Source organism: Brachyhypopomus gauderio, chromosome 5 (assembly GCF_052324685.1).
Source record: "Brachyhypopomus gauderio isolate BG-103 chromosome 5, BGAUD_0.2, whole genome shotgun sequence".
NCBI classification, from domain to species: Eukaryota; Metazoa; Chordata; class Actinopteri; order Gymnotiformes; family Hypopomidae; genus Brachyhypopomus; species Brachyhypopomus gauderio.
Window position 1 is genome coordinate 658,844 of NC_135215.1, and position 23,657 is coordinate 682,500.

The 23,657-nt window shown below is 46.5% G+C and overlaps 1 protein-coding gene across 1 annotated transcript in view; it reads left to right on the forward strand.

The window, feature by feature from the left end:
- Window positions 1-18,166: 18,166 nt before the first annotated feature.
- Window positions 18,167-23,657, forward strand: part of lamb1b (laminin, beta 1b) — a 22,769-nt gene continuing 17,278 nt past the window's right edge. Inside the window, exons 1-6 of the mRNA XM_077004695.1 lie at window positions 18,167-18,593; window positions 19,335-19,510; window positions 20,410-20,542; window positions 21,219-21,292; window positions 21,507-21,695; window positions 22,340-22,403. Coding sequence (XP_076860810.1) covers window positions 18,563-18,593; window positions 19,335-19,510; window positions 20,410-20,542; window positions 21,219-21,292; window positions 21,507-21,695; window positions 22,340-22,403 — 667 coding nt within the window. The 5' untranslated portion in view covers window positions 18,167-18,562. The remainder of the gene's footprint in view (window positions 18,594-19,334; window positions 19,511-20,409; window positions 20,543-21,218; window positions 21,293-21,506; window positions 21,696-22,339; window positions 22,404-23,657) is intronic.

Sequence of the window (23,657 nt, forward strand, 5' to 3'; positions counted from 1 at the left end):
AAGGATGGGGGAGTGGCATTTTATATTAAGCATACTATTGTAGTTTAATTTAGTCCTTTCTGAATGAGTCAACATAAGAGGTATTGGCTCTTAATGTTGAATTATCTAAAAATAATAATTTTATGCTAGTGGGATGCTATAGGCACCCTTCCACTTCTAATAACGCATTGTATACTATTGCAAAATTTGTCTCTAAACTGAAATACAATGAAATTTTGCTGGTTGGTGACTTGAACTGGGACTGGCTAAAACCTGTATCTGATGCATTAAAAGCACAGTGCCACTTGTTAAACCTTACACAATTGATTAATTCCCCCACTAGGCCTAATCCTAAATGTTTACAAAAATCAAACCTTATTGATGTAGTGTTAACATCATACCTTTTAAGTTTGTTGTGACAGGTGTTTTTGCAACTGACATTAGTGACTATTACATAATTGCAGTTGTGAAAGACACAAAAATTCCAAAAAGTAAACCTCGTTTTGTCATAAAACGCTATATATAAAAATGTTTGTTGAGCAGGCTTTTTTATGTGATTTGTATAGTACTAAGTGGGAAAGACTCTCTTTGGTTGATGATGTGGAGCTGGCTTGGAAGGACGTACGCAAAAGCTTTACTGAAATTGTAAATAAACATGGCCACGTATCGCAACACGAGAATTAAAGGAAGTGATAATCCTTGGTTTACAAATGAATTATCAGAATTATTACATGAGCATAATTTCGCATGGGCCAGGGCTCGTAAGTCGGGTACAGAGGCTGACTCCTTTTTAGGCAGTTAAGAAATAAGTTTACTCTTCTTTTTCGAAAGGCTAAAACTGAGTTTTATTTATCAAAAATACAGAAAACAACACAAAAAAAAACAAAGACATTTTGGAGGATAATAAAATCATTATCTACCCATGCCAACGTTTATAATTTGCCATCTAGTATTGTTGTTCATGGTTGTAGAATTACAGACAAAATTAAAATGTTAGATTGTCTTAATAAACATTTTATTTCTTCTGGCATTTTGTTAAAATATTTAAACTCCCAGACACTCACTGAAAAAAGTAAAACTTTGCTGTCATTCATTTAATGAGTTTTTTCTCACTTGAATAGTTAAAAATGATTAGGTTGTTTGTTTGAATGTAAATCCATAGCTTACATCTGAAGTTTGAATCTGTTTTTTTACAGTGATGTATTTTAAAATGTCAGCTTGAAACCAATTTAGAATTATTCATTTAATCAGGGCATATTTTTAGATTGAGCAATACGTGCGCATGCGCATTCACAGCTGCCAGTACACCACAAGGTGGCGATGATTTTCACCTCCCTTGAAAAGAAAGAAGGCGGCGGATCTCCCTTTGACACCTGCTGCCAACCAAGCTCTCTGCGAGCAAAATCCAGGCTTATACAGTTAAGAACAGAAATTTCATAGTGTGCTCGTTATTAATATGTATATATACCGGCTCTTGCATCTGTTTGTGTGCTGACCTATTTTATATGCAACCTTTTTACTTTTTGGGGATTAGCTAATGTTGGCATAGCCTCCCTCAGCACCTTGCCAGCTAACAAAACTACTTAAATGAAATACAGTTTCTCTGCTAAATATGTTTTTACAAACTAATCTTATTTGTTTTTTCTATGAGGAGAAACCCAAAGGTGTTTTCAAGTTTGGTTGATAGCGGTACAGTTAAGGTTACATATCCACAGTTGAGGGGCATTTGCGCCTAAATTATAATTTCTGGCGCTTTTCCCTCCCCATGCCTTCATGGTAGCAGACTGCAAGTGGCCCCAAGTTTGTTTGTTTTTTTTTCAACTGTCTTGACACTTTATTAACTAATTAATTTGTATTAAAAACCTTTTGCATTCGTGGCTAGTTTTACTTGGCTGTTAGCATGCCTGCTAAGCTAAATAACGTTGGCTATCAAGAGACCTAACTTTTCAGAGACATTTTCTGTTCCAATGTTATTCCCTTCATTTTTGTTCAGATTGTCCCTGTATTTGTGCAGAATTGCATTATATATATCAGGGGTGCCCACAGTTTTCAGCTTGTGAGCTACTTATAAGATGACCAAGTCAGAAAGATCTACCGGGGTAGTGGCGAACGTAATTTGTTGACCTGGGGGGGGGGGGGGGGGGGGGGGGGGTTTGTGGCGAACGTAATTTGTTGAGTGGATTGCAGATTGGCTACCGTGAATGTCAATCAAAATACAACCATCAGTGCAGATGTGCGATTCATCTACTACTATTTTATGTGACGCGATCTACGCACATTCCTTCGCGATCGACCGACACTTCCTTCGCGATCGACCGGTCGATCGCGATCGACGTAATGAGCACCCCTGATATATATCCTTTTAGCGCCGTGTTGATTCTACCTACTTAAAGCGTGCCAGGGCGGTCAAAAGACCATGGAAGAGGTATGTTTATATATAAATACCTAATACACAAGTCTGATTTTATTGCCTATTAAATTGATGCATGTCTTTCTTTGCTCTGCTCTTATCGTCAAGATCAATGCAGAATGCTAGTTTTGACAAACACTCCAGCTGCTGGAGCTCAGTAGGAAAAAGGCAGGAGTTGTGAAAGAACTGCCAGCATTTTGCTGATTTTGGATGAGGTAAATATGAATGTCTTGTATATTAGTTGAGTCTATGTATGAACTGTCCTGTTGTGTATCTTTAATGTGAAATAATTGTAATTCTTTATAGACAGTGGGCATCAACATCAGAAGAGAATGCATCCTCAAAGCTCTTATGATCTACCTGGGTGAACCTGTTCAGCACCTTATCAGAGAATCCCAGGTAAAAGCCTCTCTTTCACTCACTGACTTAACACCCAAATACCATTCTCGTATCTAATGAACATTGTCTATTCTAAATTTTAAACAATTAAGGTTTTTACACACTGGGGCCTTTTTTTGAGAACTTTCATACAGAATGGGGACTTCAGTTATATATTTCAAATTGTTGTTGTTTTTTTCCCCCTTACTTTCACACTGTAAATACTGCCAGTCAATCAGAATGTACTATTTTTTGTACATCGTCATCGCAGGTTTTTTCTATGTTAAGTATTCGTTCTTCGCTGAAGCTTGATTTGCTGGTCATGTTGTACATTAGTTGCTTAAGTGTTCAGGAAACGATCTTTAATAATCAGCCTTTAATTATGAGTTGAGTCCTTAGCATTACAAATCTTTTAGGAAATGCACCACACCTTTTGCTTCTGCTTGGCCAAAATGAAACCATGCACCCACACTGACCCTTTGAAGATAAGATTTTATCCCTTTACTCTAGTGGCACCAAAATAAACTGGGAACTGTCATCGCTTCAGTAAACTGTTGAGGATGCAGTTAATGGAAATATAGAGGAGACAGGTCTAATCTGCTATGCATCATTTTGCAAATTTCTTCTTTTTTATTTGCAGGACAATCAGGAAAGTGAGGCTGCAGTGCTGGATCAGATGGCCATGGCCATGTTTATCTCCACTAATGATGATCCTCTCCATCCAACCAAAGACATTAAGATAGTCATCGATGGTTTGGAGGTCCTTGCTGAATTGCCCTCAGTTGCAACAGCTTTTGCAGTGTTGTTTGGACTCACATAGACACTGAACTTGAAGTATCCTAAGACACTACAATTTACCTTTGAATTTGTGCAACAGGTCCTGATGGAGCTTGAGGCAAAAAGATGACCACAAAAGTTAACAGACTGAACACTGAACTATATAGACCAGAGTAACGTAGTTGAACTGCATTGGCTGGCTAGATTTCTTTTTGTGTTTGTGTGTTAATACCTACAATACTTTTTGGTGCGGAGTTGTACTTGATGTTCAATGCAGTATTAAAACATGTCTGCAAAGGTTCTGAGACTACTTGGCATAGGTAAGCCAAATGTGCTAAAAAGATGGATAGAATAATTTCATCTACAATGCTGCAGTTGTTTAGATTTTGTTTACAGTTCTTGGGCAAAAGATTCCCAAATTGTATGTTTAAGGTTTGTTGCAACCTCTAACTACTTCAGATTCAGGTTCAGATTACCTTTGTGTGACATATTTTATAGATTAAGAATGTGAAAATGGGTCACAAAACAGACTTGAATGCTTGGCTATTTTCTTTTTTGGACTGACCAAAGACCATAGTGTGATATTCCTGTGTTCTTCTAGTTAGTCAGTCTGATTGAAAGTTCCAGCCTAATTTTAACTACTGCTAGTAGACCCATATGGCCATACACTTCCTTCAAAATATGATCATCTTAAGTTAAAGACACAGATTTATTTTTTTTGGCTGAGGATCTTGGTTTGATTTCAGAGCAATAGAATGGCCTACAAATGAAAAGTTCCAGTTATCTTTCAAGTTTGTTTTAACAGCTTGTGTGAAGAGAATTTCTGTTTTTCTACTATTTGCTGTGTATAGAGCACCCAACTTGACTTGACAAGCATCTTGACTTGTTTAGCTCAAGGATGATTAATATTAATGCTTTTATGCTTGTGTGGTATGCATTTCTGTTTTATGATAAATGCATTGCGTTTCTAACCCTGCTCCTAGAGATCAAACTTCCTGCACACTTTAGTTCTAATCATAACCGTCTCCACCTGATACATCCAAATAATCGTTCAAGAATTGTGTGGGTAAGTTGTTTGTATGGTAAATTACTGGAAAATAGATCTTCAGGAGCAGGTTTGGAAACTGGTGTAAAATCTCTCCATAATCCAGACTTTCTGGATGCAGTACAAGTATAATGCTAGTTTGTCATGTCTGTCACGTATGGCTACGCCCCCTCTCCTAGCTGTCACTCTGGGTTCCCTCGTGTCTGTGTTCCTTGCTTGTTTATCCCGCCCTGCTCGTTTGTCTCCGTGATTGCTCGTTTGTTACCACGCCCCTGTGTCATTGTCATCACCTGTCCCTAGTTTAGTTCTGTGTATAATAGTCCCTGTGTCTCCCATGTCTGTATCGGTCTTTTTGTTCCTACCTGTTCTTCAGGAGTACTGCCGTTTGTAGTTTGCGCTTTTGTGTTACCTGTATTCCGTGTATTTTGCCTGTCCTCCCTGAGTTAGTCTGCTTTGTTGTTTTCCTTGTCCGTATCTATGCCAGTGTATATTTCTTGTATGGACTGTCTTCCCGATATGACCTGCGCCCGGTATTACGACTCTGCTTTTCCTTGAATAAATCTCGCTCTCCTCAGCGTTTGTGTCCGCCTCCCTGTTCTGCGCTATGCAGAACGTTACATAAAGACCGATCATACAAGGACACAGCGAGGGAGCGAGACTCTGGTGAGTTTAATCGCTGTGATGAGATGTTGGCTGGTTTAGTCCGGTTCAACTCTCCAATATCACAGCATGAACAAACCAGAGACAGAAATTCCCCTGGCGCTGTGGGAACACGGAAGTCTCGACGCGCACCAACGAAGGCTCAGTCACTTTCGGTTTCGACTGGCTTTCGCGTCGAGACTCCTGTTGAGCGCTACGTGTCTGCCCAGCTTGGTGATCACTCCAGGGAGGGGAAACCTATAGTGCAAGTCGCGGGCAGATGGATAGAGTGCACAGACGAGCGTTGGTTTAACCCTCGGTTGGCTCTCGATGGCTACTGCGAGTTCCCGACACCTAAGAGGAGGCGGAGCCGTCGCAGAGAGAGCCACCGAGGGGCTTCTGTGTCTGTGTATTCTTCCAGGCTCACCCAGGACCCTGAGGAAGAGGACCTACCGCCGCTGATCCCGCCAGCTACTCCTCATGACACCACCAAGTATTTTTTGGGGGGGGGGAGTACTGGCCACGTCGATATGGCGGTCCCGCCCCCTGATGACGTCAGTATGGCGGTCCCGCCCCCCCAAGGATGTCGGCTAGGCGGCTCCGCCCCCCGAGGACGTCTCCTTGCCTCAGCGACCTGTTCCCGCTGCCCGTCGGCAGACCACGCCGGTTCCTGTCCCCGCGACCCGGAGAAGGTCGTCCGCGCCGGTTCCTGTTCCCACGACCCAGGAGAGGTGGTCCGCGCCGCCTCCTGTTCCCGCTGCTTGTCTGCCGGCTCCTGTTCCCGCTGCCCGCCGCCCGGCTCCTGTTCCCGCCGCCCGGCTCCTGTTCCCGCCGCCCGGCTCCTGTTCCCGCCGCCCGGCTCCTGTTCCCGCCGCCCGGCTCCTGTTCCCGCCGCCCGCCGCCCGGCTCCTGTTCCCGCCGCTTGTCTGCCGGCTCCTGTTCCCGCCGCCCGGCTCCTGTTCCCGCCGCCCGGCTCCTGTTCCCGCCGCCCGCCGCCCGGCTCCTGTTCCCGCCGCCCGCCCGCGCCTGTTCCCGCCGCCCGCCCGCGCCTGTTCCCGCCGCCCGCCCACGCCTGTTCCCTTGCTCCCATGTCCTGTCCCTGGTTTTGTGTTGGTTCCAGTTCCTGTGTGTGTGCCTGTTCGTGTCCTTGTGCCCGTTCCTGTGTCGGTGTCTGGTGTTGTCTCTGTCCCGGTCCCCGTGTCTGTTCCCCAAGTTGTCACTCACTTTGTTCCTGTCCCGGTCTCTGTTGTCCATAGCGTCTTTGCCTCCGTGTGTGCCTCTGCCCTGTCCCCTGGCCCCACTCCCATGTCTGTCCCCAGTCCTGTCCTGTCTGGCCCTGCTCCTGTGCCTCGCCCTGGACCTGTCCAGTCTCCCTGTGTGCCGTGTCCCAGTCCAGCTCTTGGCCTGTCTCCTGTCCTTGTCCCTGCCATGCCCCAGGTCCCAAGTCCTGTCCCTCTGGTCTGTCCTGTGTCTGCTGTCCCTGTCCCTCGCCGTGTACCGTGGTTCCCTGTCTTGTCCTAGTCTGGTTCCCTGTCCTGTCTGCCCTTGCGTGCCCCGGAGTGGCACGCTTTGAAGGGGGGTACTGTCACGTATGGCTACGCCCCCTCTCCTAGCTGTCTGTGTTCCTTGCTTGTTTATCCTGCCCTGCTTGTTTGTCTCCGTAATTCCTCGTTTGTTACCACGCCCCTTTGTCATTGTCATCACCTGTCCCTAGTTTAGTTCTGTGTATAAGAGTCCCTGTGTCTCCCATGTCTGTATCGGTCTTTTTGTTCCTACCTGTTCTTCAGGAGTACTGCCGTTTGTAGTTTGCGCTTTTGTGTTACCTGTATTCCGTGTATTTTGCCTGTCCTTCCTGAGTTAGTCTGCTTTGTTGTTTTCCTTGTCTGTATCTATGCCCGTGTATATTTCTTGTATGGACTGCCTTTCCGATATGACCTGCGCCCGGTATTACGACTTTGCTTTTGGTATTTCCTTGAATAAATCTCGCTCTCCTCAGCGTTTGTGTCCGCCTCCCTGTTCTGCGCTTCGCAGAACGTTACAATGTCATGCAAATGCATTGTGATATTTGTTAAATAAATGGACAAAAGAAACTGCTCAAGTCATCCCATTCAAACATTTGTTTTTTGCTAAATGTTTTCTTTAATTTACAATAAACAATGTGTAATCTAAAACTGTTCATTGATGAAGGTTCATGTAAAACATTTTTTAATTACATTTGCTACACACTTTTTGTGACGGGCAGGGTGAGCGAAAATAAATAGAAGCGATCACGCCAAGTCTCAGGGAAATAGGATGGTTTAATATGTAAAGTGCGCAAACCAAAACCCATGAACTGATCCGAATTAAGGATATAATAACCAGCAGTCAACTGGTACAAAGACAAGACATATATAGACAAACAAACGACCCTCAGGTGAGACGGATCGCGGGCTCCGCCCACCTGAGGGACGAACACAATGCCACACCCACAGGACAAGCTGCTGCTGTAGACGGGGGCGACCAGTAGGGGGCCGCCGTACCGTGACAGATCCCCCCTCCAAGCCGCACTCCCCTCCACCGGCTGTGCGGCCTACAGCAGCAGCACACAAAACAAAGGGGCAGGCAGGCAGGGACAAGGGACACACCCCCTGTAGTCCCGGAGCTGAAACACAAAACACAAACAGGTTAGCTCACCTACCTGGGCGGGACCCTGGACTGACTGGGCCGTCAACAAGACAAAACCACGCCCCGGTCAGTCACAGGGCCCTCACGCCCTAACCGGCCTTAAGCCGCATAGCCCCACAGGTGCGAGGACGGCGGGCCACGGCTCCGTGTCCGTCCGGGGTGTATGTGTGCAGGTTACCTCCCTGGGGCGTGGCCAAGTCACCTCCTGGACCTACCTCCTCCCGGAGCTGGCCCCTGCCTTCTGCTAGGGGCCACCCCAGCCTCCTGGGGAGTCAGCCCCAGCCGGGGCCTGACTTTACGAGGTGGACTCCTCCACCAAACCCAGGAGCGCCAGAGACCGAGGCCCAGAGCACCCTTTTCGCGGGCTGGGGAACAGCCCCCAAGGGCCTCCTGGTCACCCCGAGCAGGAGGGAGGATCTCCATCTTCAGCAGGAGCTCTTCGGACCAGAGCCCTATCGTCCCCAAACATCCGGGGGCCCCAGCCCTCTAGGGAGGGGCTCTTTCCGACCGGGCTCCGGTCACCCCACAACATAAGGGGGCTCCTGCCAGCTGGAGACCCCCACAAGGTCCAGGACTGCCACGATCCACCGCCAGGGAGAAGCACCTGCACATAAAACACAAAAAGCACACACACACCCCCACACACACCAACACAAAACATAGACGCGCACTTACCCTGACCATCTCGGCACCCCGCATCCGGGGGGAGGGGTCTCCATCTCAGCAGGAGGGGACACCAAACAACTCACCTGACGCATCAGGAGAGGGGCCCCTACCGGCTCCGGAGAACACCCTCGAATCCCTGGTCAGGGCCTCCCTTAGGAGCGACGCCCTCCGTGCCACTCCCCGTAGCACGAGACCATCACTGGTCCACCCCCACACACACACACTCAAGGGGGAGGAGCATGTGTGGAATTACATTAAACATATCACGGGCACGCGAGAACAACACACACGCAAAGACTAGACAAACAAAAAACAGTGTACAAACAATGAACGAACGGGACTCTTACATGCGCACTCGGTTTAATTTTGTGACGTGCCGCTCAGGTTCGCAGTCGCTCCCCCACACAAAACACAAGACGACAGGGGAGCGAGGCGACAGTGACGAGCGGCACCCGCGTCACACACGAAACACTAAACACATAACACCACGAGCACGCACACTGGTCCACACGCCCATTCACACGTACACTTCACCCACACAAAACATGAAGAGTATAACAGGGAAGACGCCCTGGTCCTCGCCGTGCAACACACAAAACAAACGCACGGCGAAACTCTTCAGACAGACAAACAACGGACATGAAGAGCTGTCTCAGGGCAGACTGCCCTGGTCCTCGCCGTGCTACACACACACACACACACAACACAAAAGCACGGCGGAGCTCTTCAAACAAAACACCACGTAGACAAACACTTACCACGAGACATGACCACGAACGAAGGAAAAAGCAAAGGAGACTGGCAGCTTCCGAAGGTGGCTGGTTATTCTGTGACGGGCAGGGTGAGCGAAAATAAATGGAAGCGATCACGCCAAGTCTCAGGGAAATAGGATGGTTTAATATGTAAAGTGCGCAAACCAAAACCCGTGAACTGATCCGAATTAAGGATATAATAACCAGCAGTCAACTGGTACAAAGACAAGACATATATAGACAAACAAACGACCCTCAGGTGAGACGGATCGCGGGCTCCGCCCACCTGAGGGACGAACACAACGCCACACCCACAGGACAAGCTGCTGCTGTAGACGGGGGCGACCAGTAGGGGGCCGCCGTACCGTGACACTTTTCTTTGTTCCAATGTAAAATAGTTAATTGCTTTAACATTTAAAATTGATTACACTGAGTTAAACACTTTACATTCAACCAAACTGATTATTTACATTGTCAATTAAGGCAATTGGGTATTATTATTTAGGACAATTTTAAATAATTAGATTGACCCAAACTAAAAAAAAGGGCTTGCACTGAGTAAAAAAAATCAAATTGAATTAATTTCATTTTTGGATTGAGTCGATTAAAAAAAATTCATGTGATTGATTACTTCAATTTTATTACATTGAGCCAATGCTTTATTTTTTTTTCAGTGACACTGTCAGTTAAAAATAGTGCTAAAAATAAGATTTTAGTTTTTCATTTCAAGCTGTTTAGCACAGCAGATGTCAGTAGGGCATTAAAGGTACTTAATTCTCAAAAACCGGCTGACCCTGATAATGTGGAGCAATAATTTCTTAAAATGGCTTCAGATTTTATTGCTGAACCACTGTGTTTTATTTTCAGTCTTACCTTGTGGAAAAAAATTCCTATGGAGTGGAAAATGCCTTTGCTATTCCATTGTTGAAAGGTGGCAATGCAACCATCTTAAATAATTATACACCAATCTCCAATCTTTCAGTTGTGGCAAAGGTGCTTGAATCTTTGGTAAATTAACAAGTTAAGGAATATCTGGCTTTAAATTCACTTTTATCTGAATCTCAGTCAGGATTTTGTAAAAAAACATAGTACAACTACTACTACTCTGAAAGTTATACATGACATAATTGAAGCCCTCGATAATAGGCATTGTAGTCCCGCGCAGACCTCTACATCACTGCTGATTGCTGAGACCCCGCCAGGAACTGGCTTGTGGACTCCTCCTAGTGGTGTTCCAGGGAGTTGCATCCGAGCCAGCCCTGACACAAATGCAGGGCCGGCGCCAGAACATATATAGTGAGGGGGCGTCAGAAAATTTCGGGGTGGCGAACATAAGTAGTTAAGTAGTTGAGCCGGGTGGCGAACGTAAGTTCTTGAGCGGGGGGGTGGCATGTAAAGCCTGGTTTATACTTTCACGAGTGACCGTAGCGCGTGACTCCGGCCACCTCACGCGACCTTGCGCGAACAGTGGAAGCGTTTATACTTTCGCGAGCATCACTGCAGTGTTATCCGAGATGATACGTGTTTTGTCCGAAACTATATGTGGTAGAAACACCCCTCAAAACAGGGGAATTAACATTTACCTGACCGATTTTAATGTTGCTTTGTGTTTCAGTGTGTTTCAGGTTTGAAAAGTGCTGGAATTTAGGCTAAAGTACTTTAAAATGCTTGAAATTGTAACTACTTCGTTTCACAACAAATAGCTGTCTGACTGAACAGTTCTCTTGTATTAGGTTAACTTGTAATTCCAGGACGAAACATGAGAGAACGTGAAGACGTTAAGATTGGGCGTTTTGAAAATAAACAACCATTAAATAATGTGATAAAAAGCTAATTATTTCAAATCATTTCGAGTATAGGTATAAATATTTAACTTAATTAAGTTTACCATGCTGGGAAATATTGAAATGGACCTTGAAAGTGACATACAAGTGCTTGAATTCCACCTTATAAAGGTGTATGAACCCTGCAAACGTGACTTTGTTCACTGCGCTGACGCGCGGTGCGCGCAAAGTTACAAAATTCGAGAGGTGCACGACCTCGCGAACCGACCCCCTCACACACGGGCGGAGCCACAGCGATTACGTAATTTTCGCCGCGCGGACCCTCGCGCTGCGTCAAGTATAAACCAGGCTTAACGATTGTTGAGCGGCCGAGGGGGCTCCATGTAGCAATTGTTGTAAAATAAATGGGTCTTATTATTTACATTGAGGGTGCGGGACACCTCGCCTGCGTCAAGTATAAACCAGGCTTAACGATTGTTGAGCGGCCGAGGGGGCTCCATGTAGCAATTGTTGTAAAATAAATGGGTCTTATTATTTACATTGAGGGTGCGGGACACCTCGCCTGAGGCATTGCAAGACTGCAATGCCTATTATAGAGGGCTTCAGTTATGTCATGTATAAATTTCATAGTAGCAGTAGTTGTACTATGTTTTTTTTACGAAATCCTGACTGAGATTCAGATAAAAGTGAATTTAAAGCCAGATATTCCTTAACTTGTTAATTTACCAAAGATTTAAGCACCTTTGCCACAACTGAAAGGTTGGAGATTGGTGTATAATTATTTAAGATGGTTGGATTGCGGGCGGCACGGTGGTGTGGTGGTTAGCACTGTCGCCTCACAGCAAGGCGGTCTGGGTTTGATTCTTGGTCTGGGCTGCTCTGTGTGGAGTTTGCATGTTCTCCCTGTCCCTGCCCTGTCCCTGCCCTGTCCCTGCGTGGGTTTCCTCTGGGTACTCCGGTTTCCTCCCACAGTCCAAAGACATGCGTGTTAGGTTGATTGATCACTCTAAATTGCCCGTAGGTGTGAGTGCGTGCGTGTGTGTTGGCCATGCGGTGGACTGGCGACCTGCCCATGGTGTACCCTGCCTTCGCCCGGAGATGCTGGGATTGGCTCCAGACCCCCCGTGACCCGACTAGCGGGATTAAGCGGTTCAGATAATGGATGGATGGTTGGATTGCCACCTTTCAACAATGGAATAACAAAGGCATTTTCCACTCCATAGGAATTTTTTCCACAAGGTATGATTGAAAATCTCCCCCATCAACAATTTACACTCGCCCCTTCCGGTCAACAATCTACACTCGCCACATGCCACCCCCCCCCCCCCCCCCCCCGGCAACAATTTACATGCCCATGTATGATGTGGCTCTTGTGGCTCTTTGCCGTTACACAGTAAAAAAAAGTGGCTCTTGATCTCTAACAGGTTGGCCACCCCTGTGCTAGGGGGTGTGTGAAGTGTCCATGCGCGAGTGGCTACATGCGCCCTCTGGTGTCATCATGCGGTGCTTACTGTTTCAGTGAGTCACCGCCAGGGCTGGACTGGTTATCTGGCGTACCGGGCATTTGCCCGGTGGGCTGACAGTCCTCGGGGGCCGATGGATTTTTAGAGGGGCCCACAATTTAGAGGGGGTGGCCCATTGGCCCATCTTCAATATAGACAGTGGACTGAACCAATCAGGGTATAGGACAAAAGTGGCCCCACCCTTTCTCTGCGTGGTCCGCTGTAACTCCCGCTACATTCAGTGTTGAGCGCGTTGTTAAAGGAGAGGCAGCATGGAGCAACAGAAGCGGCAGAAAGGGGGTGCGGAAAAGTTACGTGCGTAGAAATTGAAGAGTCTCAATGTAGATGCTACAAAATGTGTAAAAATCACAGACATGTTCGCTGCTGTAGCCTCCACGTCTTCTGTAGGTGAAGACAGCAGCAGCAAACGGAGAGCAGCAGCCAGAGATGCAGGCTTGTGAAACCGATGGACAGACTGAGCGGGTAAGTGTAGTACGTGAACAGGTAGTAATGTTAGGATAACACAGGGACTTTATTACATGAGAATGATGAGCAATGGCGATTGATTAGTATCAGTATTAATTGGTATTTGCATACTTCGCAAACTCCTGCAGCCACGCGCCCTTATTCTGATAAAATAGCAAATGGTCAATACTGAGAAGTGTTGGATGAGCAGCAAGTGTCCATTTTAGGCTATCATAGCATTTGAGATATTTAGGTTAAAGGTGTGTTGAAAGGCTGCATAGTAGTTTGAATTTGTAGCCTCTATGCTGTGGTTCAACATGTTTTAAAAAGCACTCAAACAAGTAAAATTACAGATTTTAAAACTAATAAATGATAAATAAAAGCTTTGCAATTTAAGCATGACTATAAGTGTAAAAAAATATAAAAGTAATATTAGCAAAAGATAAGCCCACACTGAATAAGAGTAAACGGTGTCAAATGCTTTTAAGACATGTTTGTGATGCATGAATTCATAAAGTAGCTTTGTTTGTAGCCAGATACAAATACATGTTATAGCTGTTTAGAGGAGGGAGCACCTTTAAACTGAAAAATTAGAATTGAGCTGTTAAATCTGAGAAATTCAGAAAATACATATTAGGGATGATTTTAATAAAATCATAAAAATGATTGTGATATAATAATGCTAAGATTGAATCCAATTACTTTAACCAGTAATTTTTTTTATTTTTTTTCCATGTCGTACCCCACATACATAAATTACAAGTCGGTTGTGCTCCGCTAATTATGAGGGGCCGATTTAAACCAAAAATGCCAAGGTTTTTTGTCCCAGTCCAGCCCTGGTCACCGCGTTACAATTTGATACAGTTGGTCACAATGTATTAATTAGTCGTCTCTCAGAAATTGGTTTCTCTGATCAGGCTGTTATGTGGTTTGCAGACTACCTCTCCAACACTACCCAGGTTTTACAGGTCTACAAAGGGGTCCCACAAGGCTCTGTCCTGGGACCATTGTTATTTGTATATTAATAGCCTTGGACAAAACATTTCAAAACATATTACAAAAACATTTCATTATTATGCTAATGATCTGGGGTGGGTTTCCCGAAACGTTCGTAGCGCTAAGTACTTCGTAACCTCGTATGAAACGTATGAGGTTAAGAAGTACTTAGCGCTAAGAACGTTTCGGGCAACTCACCCCTGGTCATGTACTGCAGTGCATCTACTCCTGCTAATGCAGCTGCATATTTTCAGAATGCATCTGATGAATTGCAAGAGCAGCTTTGTCAGCTGCAGCTTGTCTTAAATGCAGAAAAAAAAGCAAACTCGTGTTTTTTTCTACTTCAAAAACTAAAAGGTCTGCCTTTTCTGCAGATTTTTTTTTAACCAAATTTGGTCAACAGATTGAGACTGTATCCAGTTTTAAATATTTGGGGTTTGTGATTGATAAATTGTCTTTTAAATTACATCTACAGCACTTAACAAATAAACTGAAGACTTTGCTTGGGTTTTACTACAGAAATAAGGCTAGCTTTTCTATTTTGGTTAAAAGGAAGTTGGTGGAGTCTACATTTCTTTCTGTTATTGAGTGATGTGTTGTATATGAACGCTTCTGCTCAGTGTCTGAATTAGCTGGACAGTGTGTATCACAGCACTTTAAGGTTTATTACCAACTGTAGTCCTCTAACTCAACACTGTGTTTTCTATTCTAAAGTAAACTGGTCTTCACTTGGTGTGCACCATCTTAATCATTGGTATTTTTTTATATATAAAGCCATTATTGCAGCTTGCAGCTTGCGATGTGTGTCTGCCCACACATGTTCGCTCCGCTTACACCAGTCCTCCACCACAGGCTGATATGAGGAGGCAGCGTTCCAGGGGTATAGCAGAGGCTGTCGCCCCATCGCGCATTCAAACGTGGTCTTACCGGTGCTTGCCTGCACTAAAGAGTTTTGTGCGTACTCCGCCCTGGTGAGGAGGGAACACCATGTATCGGGGTATTTGCTACAGTATGCCCTTGAAAACCTCCCTAGTTCCTGGTTAGCGCGCTCCACCTGACCAATGGCTTGCAGGTGATAACCGGACGTGAGGCTGACGGTGATGTTGAGCTTCGCCAGAAACTCTTCAATCCCGTGATGTGAACTGGGGGCCTCTGTCCGAGACTATGTCCTCCGGCAAGCCGAACTGTCGGAACACCTCTCTGAATAGCGCCTCTGCTGTCTCCCAGGCTGTGGGCAGCCCTGGCAACGCTACAAACCGCACCATATTGGAGAAACGATCAATGATGGTGAGTATGGTCGTCATTCCCTCCGATTCAGGCAGGTCTGTAAGGAAGTCAACAGCAATGTGAGTCCAGGGCTGATTAGGCACAGGCAGGGGCAGCAGCTTACCAGCCGGAGGCGTGCGTGGCACCTTGCTTCGGGTGCACTCCGGGCAGGAGGCTACGTGCTGCATGACGTCTCTGTGCATCCCAGTCCACCAGTAGCGTGCTCCCAGCACCTGAGAAGTCCGGGTGGATTCGGGGTGACCTGTACCCAGAGAGGTGTGCGGCCAGCTAATAAGAGGTGTACGCTGAGCTGGCGGGACGTACCTACGGTGAGGAGGACACCGAGGATGCAGATTCGTGGCGCTGAAGGCTCTGTCGATCTCCCAGTCCACTGCATTGAGGAAGCAGTCCGCCGAGAGGATCGGCTCCTCCTCCGTGGATTCCTAGCTCTCCGGGAATGAACGAGAGAGGGCATCAGCACGTCCGTTCTTGGCACCGGGGCGGTAGGTGACCTGGAAGCGAAACCTGGAGAAGAACAGAGACCAGCGTGCCTGCTGCGCGTTCATTTTCTTGGTCGTTTTGAGATACTCCAGGTTTTTGTGATCCGTAATGATGGTGAACGGGTGTTTCGCTCCCTCTAGCCAATGCCTCCACTCCTCTAAGGCTAACTTCATGGCTAGTAGCTCGCGGTCACCTACCCCATAGTTCCGCTCTGCCTGGCTTAACTTCTTGGAAAAGAAGGCTAGCGGTTTCGGTGAGCTGTGCTTCTTAAAGCGCTGCGATAGTACGGCTCCCACTCCCGCGTCCGAGGCGTCCACCTCCACTATGAACGGCTTATTCGGGTCTGGTTGGTGTAACACGGGAGCGGAAGCGAACGCTTGTTTCAACTCATCAAATGCCTTCTCCGTCTCGACATTCCACTGCAGCCTTTTGGATCCCCCACGCAGTAGATCAGTGAGAGGCTTTGCTATACGGCTGTATGAACGGATGAATCGCCTATAGAAGTTCGCGAAGCCCAGAAAACGCTGGAGCTCGCGTCGTATGTGAGGCAGATTCCATCCCATCACAGCCTCCACCTTGCCAGGTTGCATGTGCATGGAGCCTGGCCTAATGATGTAACCGAGGAAGCTCACCTCTGTGAGATGGAACTCGCACTTCTCGGGCTTGCAATAGAGCCTATTGCGCAAGAGAGTGCCCAGGACAGCACGCATGTCATGCACATGTTGGTCCAGGCATGGTGAATAGATGAGGATGTCATCGATGTAAGCGACGACGCATCTGTTCAGGTACTCCCTAAGGACCTCATTGATAAATGCCTGGAAGAACGACGGTGCCGAAGCCAACATTTGGGGCTCTCGATACTGGTGGTCATGAGACGTGTAGGGGTTCGACGGGACGCTCGTCTGTGAGGCGTGGACCAATGCAATAAGCGGTCATACGTCATGGCCAGGTGGACCACCTGGTTAAAAGAGTGACCTTCCTGGCGGCAGGCTAACTCACCCCGCAGCTCCGGCTTAAGGCTGGCCAAGAAGACGTCCACCAGCGCAGTGGCTGCCAGGGTTCTGAAATCCAGGGCATACTCTGCCACTGGCCATGTGCCCTGATGCATACGGAGGAGGCTCTGCCCACACGTCCTCCCCTGTCTTGGATGATTAAGCACCTCTTTCAGCTCCGCGACGAAACTGTCGTAAGAGGATAGCAGGGGCGACTCGCTCTTCATCAGCGCCGACCCCCACTCCAGCGCCTTGCTGGTCAAGTGTGAAAGCACGTAAGCAACCCTCGCTGAGTCGGTCAGGTGGGCGTGGTACTGAAAGTACAACCCACACTGTACCAAGAACCCCTCGCACTTGTCCGGGTCCCCTCCGTAGGCCTCTGGTGGGGCTATGTGGACGGTCTCCTCCCGGATTGGAGGGTGAGAAGCACTCGTCTGGGAAGTAAGGCTCTGCAAGCAACTGGACATCGCGTGCATTAGATCCTTCAATTCCTGTATGTCCTGTTGTTGTTTTCCAATTGTCCTACCTTGCATAGCTAGGACCTCCAGTGGGGATGGCTCTTCTGCTCCAGCTGCCACAGGCTGCGCATTCTGTGACGCGGGGATGGAGGCAGCAGGAGGCAGAGGCTGAGTATTGAAAGGTTTATTCTAGGAAACCAAAAAACTGTGTGTGTGGAGGGAGGTGTGTGTGCACGCACCCTCTGGTGGCGTCTGGGCTGACCCACCGTAACAGGTTGGGTCATCCCTTTCAAGAGTGTTTCGGCCAGTTTGTTCTAGTCAGTCTAATTACAATTATTATAAGTGCTAATAGCTTCTTTAAACTTCTTATTGGCGTGTTTGATTGCTTTATATATCAAGGCCAATATCTTCAAAAATGAATGAATATGTACAAACTTTGTAACCTTAGTACAAAATTGAAATGCACTGCTCTGGGCTGAAATGATGAGGATCATTTGTTTATTTACGAACCATAATTCTCACCAGATGGCCTTCCCTCCCCAAATTGCAAACACACAGTCAACGTGTGTGTGTGTGTGTGTGTGTTTGTGTGTGTGTGTGTGTGTGTGTGTGTGTGTGTGTGTGTGTGTGTGTGTGTGTGTGTGTGTGCGTGTGTGTGTGTGTGTGTGTTCCGTTTCTCACTTAGTCACACCACAGCTGGTCTTGTAGACCTTAAGTGTCCAGAAGTGGACATGTGATTCCTGATCTTTCACGATCTTTGCGTATAGATATTAGTTCCTTTTGGGAAATGTATTGCCATTTTTACCATTATTGGTAAACAGACAAAAGAGCATCCGGCCACCTGTTTTTTCTTAGAACACGTAATATGAATCTTGTTGGGAGGGATCATATTTTATACTTCCGATCTTCAGTTGTTTGCATCTGTTCTGTTTGCTTATCGTCGTGTGTACAAAATGACACGGACGAGCTGTAGGGACTTTTATTCAAGACGTGTTTGTGTGGTTCTGTAAACAAAACAGCTGCGACTGCGCTACGGTCATTCATGAATAAACATACCTCGGTGAAAGGGACTTTGTAAAGTCTATCGTAAGGTTCCTATGAGATTCCCATGACGTGCGAAGGCAGCGGATGGTGTTTTGTTATAGTCTATTGGGCGGGAGCATCGGCTTGAACATGTTTTCCTCTCCCATTCCTACGCATAGCCGTTTCTATGGGCTGCCCGGACAAGAATAAATTAATGTTGGTTGCGTAGAATTTGCCAGCGAAATTTAATTTCTATAACACAACAATGTGGCTATTACAGACTGCTACAGTTTTAAGTAAGTACGTTCGAATAACGTTATTTTTTTTAGAACGCCTACATTTCGGATATAATTCAATTTTTTGTGCTTTTATGAAAATACACCTCTGATAGCAAGTATAATTTTACCGTGTTGCTCAACGATGTTATTCTTTTACTATCTACATTAATTTGTTGCATCTGTAGTGTATGAATGTTACAGAGTAGTTACAGGTTTATAAAATCATGTAGGCTATGTGTTGGTTTTTCCGTAAGCTGCAACCGAGTTTCATTTTATGAGATAAATACGAATTCTTACGAGAGTACGTGTATATTAGCACGCCCTGGTGATATTAACAGTTAAAAAGCTGTTACTTTTCCGGCTGGCACCGACAGCGCTGTGAAAACACGTTTCTCAAGACGCGAAGTGTTGCAATGGAGTTAATGGGACTGAACCCTGACAGACGCGTGTGCGAATACGCGCCCGAGCGTCTCCTTAATGAAAGTGACTGTTATATATTTTATAAACTTAAATTTCACCATAGATCCGCTCACGAAAATCCTGAATATACTGGCACATTTTTCTGACGCAAACGGATCAGAACAGATACAGATGTGCGCCAGCACAGTTACCTGCCAGGCGTTTGTGCAAAACCCATGAGCAAGTTTTTCCAACCACACGGCATTTTAACGATCGTCTCAAGTGTCTTGAAATTATAGCACCTTAAATTAACACCAAAGTCTGTTCGATAACTTCGATTATCTAAAATCTTTTTTATAGTTGTGGCTTCCGGCGTCCTGGCACAAGATCTGCCCGAGTACAATGATAAGTGCTCTGAAGGGAGCTGCTACCCCGCAACCGGTGACCTCCTGATCGGGAGAGCGCACCGCCTCAAAGCCTCCTCCACCTGCGGACTTAGTGGGCCCGAAACTTTCTGCATTGTCAGTTTACTACAGGTAAAGCAATATCCTCTTTAAATCACCCCTAAGACAAAGTATTTTTAATTCCGTGAATGACAATGGGTAATAAATCTATGAAAATGTAATCCGTGCCATAAAAAGCGACCTATTAGTTACTCTAACCTAAACAGCTTGGTACCCTAAGCTATTCAAATTCAAATACAAGGTTCAGCTGTTCTCACACCCATTCATCTGATCAGGAGTGGGTGGACAGCCAATATGCAATAAGACAGAAGATATCAGAGTCCCAAGTAGTTTTAACCCTAGGAGCAGTCCTGCACAGACATCATTGCACAGCGGAACAGCTCATGCCCCAGCTCAGATGATAGGACCAGGGATTTTACAGGACATCCAACGTCCTTTTATTGATAACTAGGGGTGTGTGTAACAGAAAGTGTTCTTTCTCAGATATGCGTGTATTTCTGTCCACTGCAAAATTCACTTTTCTGTCCAACAATCACCCTTTTGTGCAGTGCTTCTAAGGGCAGAGGAGGGAGACGATGATCTTTCAGTCTCTCCCAACGTTCCAAGCCCCCTCAGGCCCCTCGCACAGATCTTTGGCGTGTCTGTGTAGCCCACACAGCCCAGAATGTTCTGGGCTCCCTCTGCCCATTCTGTATTTTAACACGCTGATGGAGCAGAGAGCAGCACATAGAGGAGAGAAATCCTGGCTGATGGACAGCGAACATGTCTGTGTGCGATTGACTTGTGATCATAGAGTGGGTGATCAGATCTGAGTTGGAATTCAGTGTATGTGTATAGGCACACACACACACACACACACATACATGTACTTTGTGTGTGTGTGTGTGTGTGTGTGTGTGTGTGTGTGTCTGTATGAGAGGGAGAACTGGTAACAGGTTTTGCATGTTTCCTAAATATCTGTCCTGTTTTAGGCTGACAAGTGCTTTGAGTGTGACTCCCGGAGGATGTACAATGAGGTCACTCACCCCAACAGCCACACCATCGAGAACGTCGTCACCACCTTTGCTCCCAACAGGCTCAAAACGTGGTGGCAATCTCAGAATGGTGAGAAGGTTTCTGTCACTGCCCATTTATCTCTGTTTTAAATGGGCACCCATTTATCTCTGTTTGGTGTGGGCACCCAAATCACACAACACTGTATTTCATAGTACACAAAGTTAGCTTCATAACATGTACTAATAAGAACCAGTCGATGTAAAACAGTGCTTGTCAGAGCTGGCTGTGTTTGATCGGAGTGCACTTCCTGTGGACTTGATCTGTGTCCCATCGGGAGGGGTCCTGGCCTGAGAAAGAGCAAGAGAGTTCAGCCAGGAAGAAGAAGGAAATGGTGGGAGTGAATCCGAGAGTGAGAGATGATCACCACAGCTGGGTCTGGGAACCAGCGTTCGTTTTGTTCCACAGGGACTGGTTTTCACAACAACTGTGCTAATTGATTAGGTTCACGGGTGTGGCACACCTTCATGAATTCAGCATATTGTGTGTTTATGCTCTGTTTGGAACTGATGGAATTGCTGTGTTTGCTTCTAGGGAGATTAAATTTCATTTAAATCCTCATAAAAGCCTTTAGACTGTGTACAGTTGACTGTGAGAGGAGTGGATAGAACTGACTTTCTTCACTCCATCTATGTTATTCAACCATTAGATTATCTCATATCTGTCTACAGAAACTGGAAAATCTCTCTCATGGACACACACAAATCTTTGTTTCTGTCTCTGTCAGGAGTGGAGAATGTGACCATTCAGCTTGACCTAGAAGCTGAATTCCACTTCACACATCTCATCATGACTTTTAAGGTACTGCCACACATGCGCGTGCACACACACACACACGAAAACATCAAACACATACACTCTGCACAGACACCACACTCCGCTCAAGGAGTCTACTGTTTCTGAGGAATTTAGAACATACATGTGAGTGTGTTTCAACATTTTACAGTCAATTCCAGAGGGTTAGTGATATTTTATATAAAGTAACTCGTGCTTGTGTGATGTGCTCTGCCCACAGACATTTCGTCCTGCGGCAATGGTGATTGAGCGGTCCTCGGACTATGGGAGGAGTTGGCAGGTGTACCGCTACTTTGCATATGACTGCTCCGCCTCCTTTCCATACGTAGCCCAGGGACCGGTCGTTAGAGTCGATGATGTCATATGTGATTCACGCTACTCTGACATAGAGCCTTCAACCGAGGGAGAGGTTTGTCACACACACACACACACACACACACACACACACACACACACACACACACACACACACACACACACGAGGGGGAGACAGGAGGAGGACACAAGTGCTGGAGAAAGGGTTTATTGACTCATACAACACTGTTCGCTTCCAGAAGCCTAGCCATGCTGACACAAAAGGTGCATAACAATCAGAATGATCTGACTAACAGAACTATAACATGAAAGCATAACAATCAGAATGATCTGACTAACAGAACTATAACATGAAAGCATAACAATCAGAATGATCTGACTAACAGAACTATAACATGAAAGCATAACAATCAGAATGATCTGACTAACAGAACTATAACATGAAAGCATAACAATCAGAATGATCTGACTAACAGAACTATAACATGAAAGCATAACAATCAGAATTATCTGACTAACAGAACTATAACATGAAAGCATAACAATCAGAATTTATTTTCTGTTTTTGGTTAACTGTCTAATCCAAACCACATTCATACACAAATATTATACAGTTTATCTATATCTCTACTATTCTGTGCAACATACAGTAACATATACATTTCGTTTTTTTTCGTCTCTATATACATTGTCAATGCATATTTATCACAGTATGTGTGTGTGTGTCTGTGTGTACAGGTGATTTTTAGAGTCCTTGATCCTGTTTTTAAGATTCATGATCCTTACAGTGAACATATCCGAAGTAAGTAACCAACTTTTTGTCATGGTAATCCTTTCATCCCATGGGGTGTGTCTCTGGGTGTCAAAGACTCATACAATAAGAAGTACAGCATTAGATACAGAGGCAGACATATCACACATAGTTCTCACTGCCCTATGCATCGCCAAGAAAACCATTCTTATCAATTGGAAAACGAAAAAGGACCTGCATATTACTCATTACAAAAATTTATTACTTGATCACATCTGTCTGGAGAGAATGTCTGCTTCCTCTAAAGACCAGTTGGAGGAATTTAATTCTCTTTGGTCCCCACTGATCAGTTCCATTAGCTAGTCGGGGTGGTTGGCGGGGGCCTCGGCCCCTGGAGGGCCGGTTGGTGGCTGGGGGTCGACCCCGGGGAGACTGCTCGTGCCGGCCACTTTCTGGGCGGGGGGGCCGGGGCTGCCGACCTGGGATGGCATGTGCTTGCCCTGGCGGGCGGTGGTTGGGGGGGCTTGGGTGGCGCTCCCTCTGGGCTCTGGGGTGTGGGGCCGGGGCGTGGGGAGGGGCAGGTGCTGGCCCTCGGCGGGGTGGCTGGCCTCCCCTGTGGGGCCGGGTGGCGGGACCCGGGGCCTGGTGCCTGGGGCCCCCCGACCCCGAGCTGGGGCCCTGCCCGTGCGGGGGGACCTGCGCCGCTGCGGTTGCGCCGCTGGGGGGGGTGGGTCGGTCGGCCTGGGTCGGGGGGTCGGGTCTGGGCCTTGGGGCTCCGAGGTGCCTGGGTGGTGGGAGTGGGGTGGTGGATGATGGGGATGTCTGGGGTGGGCCGGGAGGTAGGGTTCCGGACTCCGACCAGCATGTCCTCAATACTGTTGATGTCTGTCATCGTTTGATCACTGTGCGATTGGTATGGTTGTGGGTGCATACACAGGGGTGTGGTGTATATGGGACTAGCGTGTGTGGGTGTATATGTATGTGTAGATATATATGTATATATGTATGTATGTGTATGTATATATTTATATATATGGATGGATGTATGTATGTATATGTGTATATATGTATATATTTATGGGTTAAATGTGTGTGAGTGCATACGTGTATGAAAGAAATGTGTGTCTAGGTGTATGTGGATGTGCGGACCGGCTGCTCTCTGTGGTGGGGGTGGTGTGGATCCGGGCTTGGATGTGGTGGTGGGGGGGGTTGCCGCCCTGGTCTCCCCGGGTCGACCGCTCCCTGCCTTGAGCTGGGGGGGCAGTGAAGTTCGGTGCTCAATGAGCCAGCTAGCAAGCTGGCTCT